This window comes from Pseudoliparis swirei, chromosome 4 (genome assembly GCF_029220125.1).
Source record: "Pseudoliparis swirei isolate HS2019 ecotype Mariana Trench chromosome 4, NWPU_hadal_v1, whole genome shotgun sequence".
Classification (NCBI taxonomy): domain Eukaryota; kingdom Metazoa; phylum Chordata; class Actinopteri; order Perciformes; family Liparidae; genus Pseudoliparis; species Pseudoliparis swirei.
Window position 1 is genome coordinate 8,272,508 of NC_079391.1, and position 15,200 is coordinate 8,287,707.

General features: G+C 41.7%; 1 protein-coding gene across 1 annotated transcript in view; it reads left to right on the plus strand.

Moving 5' to 3' along the window:
- Positions 1–1,024: 1,024 nt before the first annotated feature.
- spata17 (spermatogenesis associated 17) overlaps positions 1,025–15,200 on the plus strand; it is a 44,538-nt gene continuing 30,362 nt past the window's right edge. Inside the window, exons 1-6 of the mRNA XM_056412921.1 lie at positions 1,025–1,092; positions 2,019–2,108; positions 3,270–3,351; positions 4,790–4,840; positions 7,913–8,016; positions 14,175–14,298. Of these exons, the coding sequence (XP_056268896.1) occupies positions 1,025–1,092; positions 2,019–2,108; positions 3,270–3,351; positions 4,790–4,840; positions 7,913–8,016; positions 14,175–14,298 (519 nt within the window). The remainder of the gene's footprint in view (positions 1,093–2,018; positions 2,109–3,269; positions 3,352–4,789; positions 4,841–7,912; positions 8,017–14,174; positions 14,299–15,200) is intronic.

Below are 15,200 nucleotides of genomic sequence, written 5' to 3' on the forward strand. Positions count from 1 at the left end.
CTGTGAGAAAAGAAGAGAAAACAGAGAGTTAAACAAGCTCACTGACTGGCTCGCAGAGAGGCAGGAATGCTTGTACACAGACACGAAAGAGCACGGAGACAGATACACACACGTTCATTCACTTTCACCATTTGTCATACCTGTCTCTGAGAAGTAATTTATAATACAGACAGTCTTTTCCTCTGACCATTGACCAGACAGATGTCTTTCCTTGCACAGATACACAAGTGCACCCGCAAGTGCACACGCAAGCGCATGCACACACACACACACCCTGCTGAGGTGATCATTTTGACAGGTGAATATGTCTGTAGAGGAATGAAGGAGTGACGAGCAGGAGAATAAGGAAGGAAGAGTAGGGTGAAATGAACTGATAACTGTATGATGAAGGGTGATAATGTCAGGAAAGGAGTGAAATGGATGGAGGGATTGGATAGAAGAAGTGAAGCAGCTGGACGGATCAATACTCAGATCCACAATCTGCATCCACAGAGCAAGCTCTCTCCCTCCCCCCCTTCCCCCATTCACCTTTATTTATATGGGCACTGGCAGACAGTAAATTAGGCTTTTTCTACAAATATTTTCCATTAAAAAAAATACAATATACAGTATGTTGACCCAATACTAAAAATATCTGTTAATATATATTTCATATCACATACAAATGGGAACAAAATGTCTGAGTTACTATAACTATTAGTCTGCGTTTCAGGAGGATACCAAATGAGAATATTGGTTACGTATTAAAAACAAGGTCAAAGAAATAAAAAAAGTCTGATTTCAGGTTTCTATCCTGACTTGTTACATAAAATAAGCAGGTGCCTTTAACCTCAACATATACATCGGCAAATACTTGTCAAAGTGTCTTCAAAGTGTCTTTGTTAAGACAGGGTCAGTGGAGTAAGCTTTTCTAATTGTGCAATGAAGAAAATTCCTACTCTCTCGATGCTTTGAACGCATCCCCACCAACTCGGGAAACTGCTGCGTTGTCAAGACAACAAGTAAACTGGAGCCTTTGGAAAACATGGCGGAGCTGCTGAACATAAACCATGAAGTTGAGGAGTTGAAAAAGGAATACTTCTGCAGAAACAGGTATATATGAGTATGATTCATTAAGCCATGAAGTTACAATGAGCCAAACCATTCACGCTCGCGAGACACCAATCAGCGCGAGCTAAAGTCACTGTCAACAAATCGCAGCCCCACGAGCGTGTGACGTTCAGGTTACGGGTAAACTAGCATCATAGCTAGTTTTATGTAACGCTATAAAGTTAACAACACCACACGTTGCTTGTTACGAAAGCTTTTCAGCAAAGACGCCGCTTTAGCCTATGATTTGTGTTTGATAATGATATTGTGAATTACGTCATCAGGCAGTGGGGCCAGAACGAAGGTGACGTTCACGTTAATTGAAACAGAGGAAACGACACACGAGGGCAATGGCTGGCGAAGTAACTTGCAGATATCGTCTTGTATGGCATATTAAAGGGTGTCAAAATGCAGAGATTATGTAAGATAATGTAGCTACAGAACAATATTCGTGGTTGCTAGCAGCTGCCTTTCACAGCAGCTCCCATGCACTTCGAGCTTTTCTTATATTATTTGTATTTTGTGTTACTCTGTTGCTACTTTTTTTGTCTCCCCTACTGACTATCGGAGTAATCAGTGCACTATGACAGCTAGACACGTCAATTGCTATCTGATTCCTCCCCGGTGTCTGAGGGAGAGGAACCACAAGTCCTTCCTTCCTGCTGCTGTCAGGCTGCACAACACACTGCAGTAGATCGCTGGACATCCTGGCAAATTCTGCACTATACTCAGCATTTTACTTTGTTTTCCCCCTGTATATTTAGTATTCGTGTTAGTATTTAGTTTTGTGTTGTATATTTATTTTTCATTGATGCTCTGATGTGCACCGCTGCTGTGATTTTTGAAATGTCCCCACTGTGGGACGAATAAAGGAATATCATATCATATCATTTCATATCATATATTACTATGTGACTGTGTGCCTGTAGGCAAGCTGAGGAGAACAGACAAAGAGAAAACCAGGCCGCCACCCGGATTCAGAGCTGGGTCCGAGCCTGCAAGGTGCACGCTTACCTCAGGTAAGATGCGTACACCAACCTATATTTGATGAATGAATACATGTCTCACAGTTTGAATCTGTAAACCAGATATGTTGGTCGGCCTACTCCTTCATATGCGGAAAAAAAAGCCTTAATATTTTATATACCAATTTGAGGTTTGCTTTCCCCTTCAGGGTTGAAAAATATTCAGGCCTGGACTTAAAGAGTTACATTTCAAGGGAAACCCTGATACTAGCTCACTCTCATAATTATCCCACTTCTAGAGCTTTGCAAATGGCCTGGAGGAATAAATGTCGCTTGCACTCTGTGGCCCTTTCACACAGAGAAATGAATGTCCCTATGTCTGTGCTTGTTCTTATTCTGTGACCCCGGCACCATTCTGCAGGGTCAGCAGACAAACTTCCAGACACTAGGTTAATTCCGATTACTTAAGTTAATTGATCAATGCGTTAAGTGGATAATTAGCAACAATTTTAGCTGCCTAAGTGCAACTCTGGGGTTGTGCTATCCCCACTATAAGCATTGATTTTCTGGGCATATGAATGGCCTTCTGGAAATTGATGGCCTCATTGGAGGCAGAGAATCGCAGTAGACTTGCATTTAGAGTATGTTTGAAGATGAATACAAATGTGTGCCGCCGACTAAAGGGGTGAAAGGCCCATCGGACATGATCGAAAAAGCCTGGAGGAGCAGAAATGTTCTGTGTGTGTGTGTGTGTGTGTTTTTTTTTGAGAGCATGTGTTTGTAAGCGCAACATTGCCCTGACCTTTTTAATTGAACGCATTTTACAACCTAACATGTGTCTGCGGGAAAAAAAAGCACTCTTTTTCATTAATGTATTTCAGGAAATAAAGGATCACAGTTTATTATAGCAGCAGTCATTTAGGGGAATGTTGTGATTTCATTAATCAAATAACACTATATACTGTACATCAATGACATTATTTCAGCTTTTAGTATTTCTTTGTTCCAGCTCTCAAGTTTCTAAAAGATTTAAAACATTATCTGTTTTTGGGACTCAAACTATATTATTTCTGAGCACAGATCAAACAAAGAAAAATATGAATTTAATGTCCCTTCTGTGTGTATTTGAATAACTTTTTCCAGTGTTTACTTCATTTCGGCTGCTGAACTATACATGTCCAATCATCTCGCTAAATTGACTTTTTTTTTTTACAGCCATCTGCACAAGAAGGCAATCATTATACAGAAGGTATGGCGGGGCTTCACAGCAAGGGCACGTTGCAGACAAATGGTGAAGGTAAGCCAGTGCCTGGAATGGCTATAGATATATTGATTATGTTATGATAGCATGCATTAGAATTCAATTGCTATTTTCCTAAGTCTCTGCGTCTGACCTTAAGAAATATAATTCACTCATTACACATTGGGAAATTAGCACTTAGGAAATATGATGCAATATGATAAGGAATTCCATCTTTCTCGCAGTTCCTCGGATGTATATAGAAAAGACGTGGAGAGGAAAAGAGAGAAGGAACGAGTCGAGGGGTTTGTGTGTATGTGTGTGCTTTAGTAAAACAAGGCCCTATTTTCAGCATATTGCCTCCAACTGCTTCTTAATTGAACAGATTGTTGATACCGGATCCAATACCCAGGTCTCTCACGTATAATTTTCCCCTGGATTGAGTTTTGTAAACGTATCACAACAAGCTATTTATCATGCCTGTAAATTGACTGTTTGCTAAAGCATAACTGCCAGCCGCCGTTTGGGAGGCGTTCAAGAAATGGAAAGGGGGGGGGGGGTGGATGGTGGGGTTGAGGGGTGTTGAAATAAACGATGAAGGATGTGTCACAACACACATATGGGCTAAAAAGAGGCAGTTTGGTCTCATTTGGAAACAGACGAGCGCTAATTTGAATCGCTCAAAATTGCCACAGTGCACTATTTTGATTTCGCCCTTTGAGATTTTGTTTTTCCTCTCCCTCTCTTTCTCTCTCTCTGTCTTTTTCCTCTCTCATTCTTGCGGATCTTATCATGTGTCATGTGACGCGCCCACAGGGCCTCGTCTCAAAACATCAAGCTGAATTTACAACCTCCTTTCAAGTCTTTGTCTCCCTTCCTCTACTCTCCTTCTTCCCTGTCATTGTTTACATTTTTTTTTCTTCTAAAGACGCGTCGAGATATGAATCCCTTTTCATGGCCGACTCTCCAGTTCGCTCCTGAAGCGTGCCCCCAGTGGTCGGGCCGACACAATTTGGTTGTGCAACGGCTCGTTGAGTGCGCCGCTGAATATTCTCCGGCCTTTTGTTTGTCACTCCTGGCAGCGCTGTCATTGATTATGAAATCCAGAGGAGAGCGTTTGGCCGTCATACATCTCCATTAGCTCGCTGCTTGACTACCATAGATTTCCTTGGCCCTTGTCTGCGTCGGTGTATTGAGAGAATACCGTCCTCCCTTTGATACAAAGTCCCGCTAACCACTTTCTCTCCCTCCCTCTTTCTCTCTCTTCATCCCCCTCCCCGACTTCTCCTCTTTTTCACTCGTGTCTCTCTCGCTTTCCTTCTCTCCCTCTTCGGCCCCCTTTCCCTCCTCCCTTCCCTCCACAGCGGCCCTATCTGTGCTGCCTCTGTGCAATGTATTATGTATAAAGAGCTCTTTATCTCTTGACGCCTGCTGTGGACAGATCAGAGGGCTGGGAGACAAGATGTAACGCCATCTTTTCCTTTTGTGTTCACAGGCGGCATATTTGATCATGAAGATGAATTTCTACGAGGAGATGGCGGTCAGGGTAAATATCACCACGGTGTCTTGTTTTAGCAAATGGAGTGTCATGGGGGGGGGGGGGGGGCGGAGTGGGGGAAGTCTGTTTCTGTGTGTGTGTGTGTGTGCTGTGAATGGGAGGCCCTATGAATAGCAGCCTGTAAGCACTTCATCACACCACTTCATTGCAAAAATTGTTCATCATAAAACGTCTTTAATCTCCCCATGCAGTCTTTTTTTCTTACTTTTTAAAGTAGTATAATGTTGACGTTACTGTACAATTGAGTTCCAAACATAATTTATGCCGATTAAAATGAGGTGTAAGACACAGAAGATAATGCTTCATTGTAATTCGGTCCTTTCACTGACGATATTGGCTTGTATCTCAGTTTAAGCAACTTTATTGTAGGTCTAACTTTTGCCCCCTCCTCATCAGGTACGACTGTTCATACTCACACATCATAGCACTGTGGCTGTGACTGATGCTTTGACACTTTTACACACGGATATTGCAAAGAAACCTTATATTTTTTACAATTCCAGTCGACTCAGTTTCAATCTGGAAAAAAGAATTATAGATCAAATTAAACTGAGGGTGTGTTGCCTTCCAGATGGACAGAAATGGTTGCAGTATTTTCATACTGATGGAAAAGCCTCAAAAAATGTCGGGCTTTGAGTTTTACACTTAATAGAAGCACAAACAAATAAAACTGACCACCCTGTCGCTTCAATACATGTCTCATAAAAGGAGAGCGGTAGATCCAGGGGTGTTGTTTGACCCAGCTGTTAAAGGTCAGGGGGCGAAAGGTTAGGGGGCCGACGTCACAATGTAGAGCAGAAGCTTGTTAGAAAAGAGGTCTTTGTTACATATAAAATAACCACAGTGTCCTAAAGGAAGCAATAAGAATTTTAATGGAAGATGAAATATGAATAAATAGGGCAGCAAAATGGCGAAGTGGTTAGCGATTCAAGAAGGCACTGGGTTTGAAGTCCTTACTGGTCAAATGAGGCTTTTCTGTGCAGATACATTGTGTGTATCTGTCTGGGTTTTGGGTGGGTTTTGGGTGGGTGCTCCCCCCACAACGCCTCCCTTGGTCCCAGACCTTTCCAAACAATATGTCATATGTGTGACTTAGTACTTCAGAGGCTCAAACATTGTTTTGAATATTAATAAAAGGCTATTGTGAAAATCCAAACCAGTCCTATGTTACGATGCCACCTGTTGAAAGATATAGAAGAAAAAAAGATTTTACTACCAAATATGCCAAAGTGCATTAGAAGTTCTTGGATTAACACTGATTTAATTCATACTGGCAACACTGTGAGCACTAAACTATCATCTCAGATAGAGAGAGAGAGAGAGAGACCCTGTGCAAAAGTGAACGAGTGAAGGACGTCTCTACTCGCAGACCATCGTTACCAAAGAAATATGCAGTGTCCAAGCGAAAGAGGGAAAGGGAGACACAATCATCTCAAAATCCCCCTGTGACACCTCCTTTGAAATCAATTTTGATTCTTCTCTTCTTTTCTTCTCTCTCTCCCGTCCTGTTGTCTTTATCGCGGCTTGGTAGCTAACAGAGGATAATGTATTAGGGCCGTAATAGAAACCAGTGTTTACATGCCGCACCTCGGATTTGTATTAGATTCAACAGCATCGATTTCACTAGTCAACAAAGGTCAGCAAGAACTCGAGAGGCGGCAATTACTTTATTTAAAATTATCTATTGACTGGCAGATCAATGCTAATTCTTATTTTGCTCTTTGTTGTTTTTCCCCCATCCTCCACTCCACCTCTACTCTCCTCTCTTCCCTCTTCTCATAGTGTGATTATTCTTTTACCTGCCATTGTTTTAATCTCCTAATTAGTTTGAAGGACATCCGCCCCCTTGTTTTGAAATGGTCCACTGGCGTGTGTGTGTGTGTGTGTGTGTGTGTGTGTGTGTGTTAGCTAATCTGCAGCCTCCCCAATCAATGTGGACGGATACAGTTAAACATATGGAGCTGTGACAGCTGTCTGTCCTCCCTCGGATTGTCGCTCCATCACTGCAGAGGAAGAAAAAAGCGCATTTTAAAGATGGTTTAAAAGTGTGTGTAACATGTGTGTTCTTTCTTAAAACTTTTTCTATGTTTTTCTTCTTTTTTTTTTTTTTGCGTCGTCGGCAAGAATGTATTTAGAAATGCGTACAATGATAAATTCATAACATTGTCTGTTTGAATATAATCTATATGATGAAACACGCCATACCCGCTCATGCCTTCCCTTAAGGCCCGTCTGTGAAGAGCAAGTCTATTTAGTGTTAATTATTTAAATGTTTTATTAAGTCTCAAAGTTGCTACACTACCCAAAAATGAGGGAGGCATCTTTCCAGGTATAATGATGCCTTTCAAACATTTAATTTCACTTTTTATCACACTTTTACTTTCTCTTAATCATTAACAGTCAAACCAGAAGTGTTATTTGTGCTTGTACTATAGTGTACATAACTGTAATCACCGTTTCAATTAATATTTGATCAGAGCAGAAAAGAGAGCCGGACTACCAACATTCATTATTATCATCTGCAAGATAACGTCAAATATTGTTAAGTATTGTTACGTCATTAGTTTTTAATGAATCTTCTAATACTGTGCATACATCACCAAATACTATCCTAGTTTTCATTAAGTGTTTGTAAGTAAAATTGTGTCCACCAACCATTTTTTTGGTTAAATGATTGGTGGATAACATTGATTGGTTGTTGCGATTATTGTGGAAGCAATCTGTGATTTTTATAAACATAAATAATACCAACTCTGACTGCGTGAACGTAAGAAATAGGAGACCCATTGATCAGCTGACTCATGTCCACACAGCAACATTCATAAGGTGCTTTGCATTGACCATTTATGGTTGAATGTGGGCGTGGAGAAGGCGGGACCAGCTGCTCACATTTACAGGTTGATTTGGGATTTAAAAAGGAAATAACAAGGTTTTATACAATATATCTGAATATGCATTTCCTCCTTTAGAACGTATGCAAATATTTAGTGTGGATCCTATCACTGTTTTACAAATGAGACCCCTTAAGAAAACCTTTTGTCCTGCTTTAATCCCTCACAGATCCAGCGGAGATGGAGAGGATTCTTTGTGAGGAAGTATGTCCACAACTTCTACGCACGCCAGAGCTACCTGAAAGGACTCTCCAGGAAAAATGAACTGGTCAGGTAAAATACACGTAATGGTGTGAATGAGGCTCGAGAGCAGAGCGTGTTATACCGCCAACATGACAAGTTCCTCAGCAAAGCTTTTGTAAACTTCACGCTTCTCTCCTCCGTCTCTCATCCACTGCTGGGTTTTTCCCTTTTTATGTCTCGTGGTGAAACATTTTTTGCCCAGCGACCAATACAGGAGCTGCAAGTGAGTCAGCTGGGACACGTCGTTCAAGATGAATCGATTTGATTAGTGTAGAAGTCAGCTGGAGAAGAGGTCTTCTTGTGTAACCTTAAAAAAGAGCGAGAGAGAGAGAGGGGAAAGGAACAGTGAAGGAATGAAAGACACAAAGAGGATACACACAGAGAGAGAGAGAGAGAGAGAGATAAGTCTAAAGCGCTGAGGGCTAATAGAGAGAGAGAGAAGTGAACGATGTGAAGAAATAAAAAATTAGCCTCTGAATTGAACCGCGGCTCGCGCATTAATAAAACATCCTGTGCTCCGGGGCTTACTGCTACAGATACGCCATCTTTTATTTTTGACAAAAAAAACATCACGTTTAGCTAATAGTCACCTTTTTTTTTTAATGCCGCTAATATATTTTACCGCAACATATCTTTAGGCTTCTGCTAAAATTAAATGTAAATTTGTTAAAGTGCTTCTTGGATCACTGACTTTTCCCCTCGCGTCCCCACCAGCGTTCAACCTTTCCTCCACACTTGCCCCTCTTAGAGGGAGAGGGGGAACAGGGCTGTTAAAGTCCATTAAGAGCGTTGCCACTTTAGTATTATATCACACACACACTCTTACACACACACACACACACAACTCTCACACTGTGACAACAATTGTAGAACTGTTCAAATTCAACAAATTAATTACTGGTAAATTTTTTTTGTTGATCTTTTCTTCTTGCAGCCACGATATAAATATATAGCATATACTGCTATGGCTTATTGAAAAAAAATTACTTGGAATTTACAGAAGTTGTAGAGAAAATAGTAACATTTCCTTCTTTTAAATCTCACCAACTTCTTAAATTGTGTACTTAAAACAAAACAAAGCGCAAAATAAGTAAATAATGGGGGGGATTAATTAAAGAACCATGAAAATTGATTAATTTGACTTTTGGTTTGGTCTTACAGTTTCATTAAAAGCTCTGTGACACCCCCCATTCACACCCACCCACACACACACACACACACACACACAGCCCCTCCTCCACAGTGGATTGGGGGGTGTCGAGGTCACTTTCTCTCAAGTTAATCACATGTTTATTTAGCGCTGCCGGGGTCACGATCAATTAACGTCGCCGTGCGCCGCCGTTTATTTAAAATATCCTTTCTGTGTTAGCCGCCGAGCCTCTCGGATCGCGCACTGCCGGATCACTCGCCACCGCAAAGGTCCGCTCTTTAATCCACCGGCATGCTCCCTCCTTCTTGTGAGTCTGTCTGTCCAGAACCGCTGCATAAATTATTCAAAGTTGGGACTAATGGTCCCCATTTAGTGCTAATGATAGAGGAGTAATACATGGACTGCAGAACCTCTCTCCTCTCTGACTCTGGTTCAGTCCATGACAGATCTCCACCGCACGAAACCATCTGTGTCATTTCATTAGGTACGGCATCCAGCTAATAAATGCTACTTACACCACCCTCTTCTCTCCTCCGTCCTCACTCCACCTCCCTCCCTCAATCACTGCCTCTCTCTCTCTTTTCCTCAATCTATTTTTGCTCTACACCACATGTGCTTCAGTGTCCATCCTTCCTGTTCCTTTCTGCATCGCCTAATGAAGTCAGGACCCCGGTGCGGTCCCCACTCTGCCAGAGTTTTCCTTGATACCCCAACAATTTATCACTTTGTCAGGGGAGACACTTAAAGATCCCGGGCGTTAATAAGGGCATGCGGCGGGACGGTCGGGGGCAATTAGGAGAGCGGAGCGAGCGCGCTTTGCATATTTACTAAATGTGCCGGTGTCATCGCTGCCGCCACCAACACGGCCTGTTGACTGCATGAATTATTCCTCTATCTGCAATAAACAGCCGGGTAATTATTACTGCCATCATCAGATAAATAATTCTCCCTGTGATGCTGCGACGACTAAACCTTTTAACTTATCCCAAAGAGAACAAGGGAGACTGTATGTTGCTGAGCACCACTATTCTTTTTTTATTCTTCTCCTCCAGTGCTTCGCTGTCTCTCCTCCTCTCTACTTTTTTTCCCTGTCTCTCTTTACTTTAGCCTTCTTCGTTCCTCCCTCTCTCGTGTCCCTCTCAAGGACATTCATGAAAGGAGAACTGCTTTGGGGGAGAGAGAGCGGGCCTGGAAGCATCGCTCTCTGCTTCTCTGCGTCAGGCTTTCTTTTGCTGCTCTTTCTTTCTGATCCAGTTTTTGTGGAAACAAGTTCCCTCCTTCAGTCTGATTGGATTTGTATACTGTGTGTGTGTCTGTGTGTGTGTCTGGGTGCTCTGCTCTTGCTGCCTTTTTAGGAAATTACTTTGGAGGAAAAACAATGCAGAAAAGTATGCACGTTTTATGAAATTGTAAATGTTTTTTGTTGTTGTTCAATAAGAGCGATATTGATTGGGGGATCATTTCAAATTCTGACATAATTGTTTGGGAGCATACATCAGTTTTTCCTACTTTAGTAAATGAGTTCATTCATCAGTGAAACGATACGCTGCGTCATGCGGGCGCTGAAGGCTCGATACATCGAGCCGGTCACTGTCTAAATTGACTGGCTGACTAGCCCCTCCTTGCCAGCTATTGAATCATTTAATTGGACCAATTAAACAGCCAATCAGGTCAAGTCTCCATTAAATATTTAGAAACTGGCCAATTAGCTGCTCTGGTTGCTGGCCCCCGGATGACCGCAGGTGTGGCCTGCCGTCCCACAATGCTTCACTCTCTGATATCGCATCAGCCCTTCGACGCCACATTGTGAACCAGGTAGTAAATTATTTAGGATGAAGTGAGACATTTAACTGTACTGTATTAGCCATTTAAATAAGTTAACAGTCCAGGGTGAAAATGTCAGTTTGAGTTTCAATTATTTGAAAGTAGGTTAAGAATGCTTGATTATCTTGATATAGTTCAGCAGCCATCAAAAGTAATCTGGCGGAGTGCTCGCACTACATTGTATAGCATGCTCAGCACATTATAACCATCCAATATTCACTATAATGCAGTACGCGTAATTATATAATGCCATCATGTGCAAAATAACGTAAACCGTATATATAAAATGACTATTTCATAGCACAATGACATTGTATTAGTATAATGTAATATACTGAAATGAGAGTTTAATTAGATCACATTTCTACTCTTATCTCTTATTAACTTCAAATATCCTTCCTATGATAAGTTAACACGTTTAAATAATTAAAGTCCAAAATTAAAGTCCAAGCAAAACCTGTGTCAAAGTTGACACAGGTTTTGCTTGCTATATTTACTCCTGTTCATACTGGCTGTTTCCTAATGTGCTTTCAAGAGATTAGGGACAAAATCTGCATTTAAAAGTAATGTTTTGTAAACGCCGTCTTTTTGTTAGATCTTTCCATTTCAGCTCAATAAAGACACACTGACCAGTTTTATATATAAAGACTAACTTTAGGAAGATACCGATAGGATTGGTCCAATTCAGAAAGCTGAAGCTATAGCTGCCTATATTATTTTTTATATACACAAAGTTTAGTTATATTGATCAATTCCTAGCAAGTTATACCAGATATAACAACAACAACAACAACAACACATCAATATATTTAACATAATTACAAGCCAGTGGTTTTATCCTTTATTCTTTCACTCAGTCAAATAGATACACATACACACACACGCACGCTCACACACGCGCTCTCAGTGCGCGTGCCGCGTGCCGAACAAGGCTAATGAGGGTTGTATGTTGTGGCGGCTGGTTGGGCCGACACAGATCGAGGTGCCTTCAGCCGTTACAAATCTGTTTGGCTTTTGTCCACTACACAGCAATTAATAACACTGGGGCTGGGGGCAGGGAAGCAAAGGTCACCCATTCAGCCTGACACACACACACACACACACACACACACACACACACACACACACACACTGATACAGTTACACTTAAACACTCAGCTCAGACACACACATACATGAACAGGGCTCTGACCCTTGAAAACATTTCCTGTCTCTTTTTTAAGGCGGTATTAATGCACGAAAGGACCGGATACACACACACACACACACACACATACTATAAACATACACCGATTGGTTTGTGAGCCCGACCGTCCCACACTAAACTCAAACTTTATATTTCACATTAATATGTAATATCTCTGTTAGCCAGGCGGACAAATCGAGGCCAAGCAACCTCTATATTCACTATTTATACACACACACACACACACACAGACACACACAGACGCAATATCATATATAGACATACAGCCACACATCTATACACACAGTCTTAAATTACTGTGCTTCATATTGCATAGACACGCACAGACACATTTAGACTTGCTCTCATTCTTGCCACACTCACACACACACACACACATACACACTGTCAAACACACACACGCACGGTGCTCTGCATATTTCATTTATTTTGTAATTTAATCCGGTGCTGAGGAAGGAATGAGAATGCAAAGGCAATGGGAACGGTGTTTTGATTTCTTTTCTTAAATGTCAGTCGCCGCAGAATGTGTTAACCTCACATTACAGACACACTATGAATATTCCGATTCCTCCGTGGAGGCTTGTAATTGAAAAGAGAAGTTGATGCGGAGAAAGAAACTGTAGAGAAGGAGAGGGGAAAAAAGGAAAGCGGGAAAAAGAGAGAAGGATACTCTCATTGGTATTGCTCTCGCGGGATTAGATTGGCTTTACTCTTAGCTCGTGTGTCCATTGTGTGTGTATTGTGTCCATTATCATGGCATGTGTGTGTTTTAGTCATTGTTTCCAATTCCTTTCTTAAGTTATTACCCCCCTTTGTAACAATAAGGCTGTGTGATTTGCGAAATGAAATTGCTGTGTATGGGCTTTTAATGCATCCCATTTAGCCAGCTTCACTTAACAGATGTCACAGACGGACCTGTCCTGGCTGCGGTGATGAAATATATCCATCATCCTCCCACTTAGAGCCTCTCGCGCTCTCACTCTGCTGTTTTCCTTCCACGCCGTCTCATCCTCCTGTTTTTCTCTCGTAGCTCCTCTGTCTTTGCACGTCTGTCCCAGGCGCTCTCTCTCTCATCATCAGGCAGTTGTTTATTCATTTGAAGGACACTACAGGGACTTGTCAGCTTTAGGACACGTATTCCACACACACACACACACACACACATACATGGCGTCTACACTTTGTACAAGTCATTTTTATTTATATAGTGTTGGGAAGTAAGGTATCATCCCTGTCATCAAAACATATCATTTTTATAGAATTTCCATGAGTGTGTGAGTGTGATTACCTTCGCATTGAAAATGCGGAAGGTTATGTTTTGATCGCCATTTATTTATTTATTTGTATGCTTGTTATTCGCAAAACTCAAAAAGTATTGAACCGAATCGCATGAAATTTGGTGGGATGATTGTTTATTATCCGGGGACCATTTGATTAGATTTTGGGATCGATCGGGTCAAGGTCAAAGGTCATGAACAGGTCAAAATCATCTTGAATCGCATGCAATTTGGTGGGATGATTGGTTATTATCCAGGGACCATTTGATTAGATTTTGGGATCAATCGGGTCAAAGGTCAAGGTCAAGGTCATGGAATGGTCAACATCTTTTTTTTACCATAGCACGATACATTTTTGTCCAATTGGCATGCAACTAATGCCAAAATGTTCATAATTCAATGCCCAATCTTGTGATATGCGAAGGTATGCGCTCTACCGAGTGCCCATTCTAGTTAACTATTGCTCTTGTATGATTTCGATTGATTTGTCCGGCAGAATTATATCAAAGATGTCAGTGTAAAATGAATGAATATCAATCAAACTTTTATTTCAGACTCAAGGTCCAGATGGTACGAAACATTATTAACATTATCATATTTACACTTCTTTTAATATATTCTACAATGCATACTTGCATTGTGTCAAATACCCATCATTTAAATAAATGACCTGGAAGTTTAGAATTTAAATTGCAACAATATTTGGTGATTTGGTGCGTTTGCCCCGTAGGATGGAACTAGACGAGCTTGAGGAGCTCCAGAAGAGAGAGAGAGACTGTCTGGAGAGGGTGAGAGAGCAGACGGCCGAGGTCTACCGGGCCCACCGGCTCCACCACCTCCTCAGCACCAAGCAGGTCGGTCGGCCAGGAAAACAAAACAGTCTCACGCCACCGCATTGGACCACAGGCCGATGTTAAATTGTCACTCCTTCTTAACTGCGGCTGCAATCGATCAGAAATATTCCACATTACGATTAATTTTACTTGATGGCTGCATTTAAAGAAACTAATCAGAGCATCAGGAACAAGGTTAGTGAAAGCAGTGGGATGAATGTGGTGTGTTACTGCATGTAGAGGAAGGAGTGGGTTGTATGTATGTATGTAATTGAATTGAAAGAGTGAGACACAAAGAGCAGTGAATTAGTAATTATTCATTAATAATTCATCATATAGTTCGTCAAGTTAATCTAATTGTTATAGTATTCTCGTTGGAAACCCACAGTGAGCTTAACCTAAGGTTGAAGATGTGAAGGAACATCAAAAAACACAATTACCCATCTACCACGAGCAAAAGTGTCATTATCTGGTGTTCATTGTGTCCGTCAACGAGAATACAAGTTACAGGCAGCCCACTTCCTGGGAACCTCGTGCTCAGAAGTTCACACACACTTACCCAGACACCCAACTGCACATGCCCAGCAATGGGATACGTGTTACCCACCGGGGGCTCCTCCAGGAAGAGGCTGTCGGGAAAGAAAAGGAGGGGCTGTCTTTCTTTCCTCCTCTTTGTTAACACGGGTGAGGTGTGTGTGTGTGTGTGTGTGTGTGTGTGTGAGAGTAAGTATGTGTCTTCATGGTTCTTCTGATGTGCTGAGTGGAGTATTTTAGTGCTTCCCCTGGCACAGGTGTGCATGTGTGTGTGTGGCATCCACGCATCTCTGTGACTCCCCACTGGGATCATAATGAAGACAAAGCACACTGGTCACTGTTGATTCAGCACCACGACTTCTATCTCTCTGCTCTCTCTCTCGCCCTCT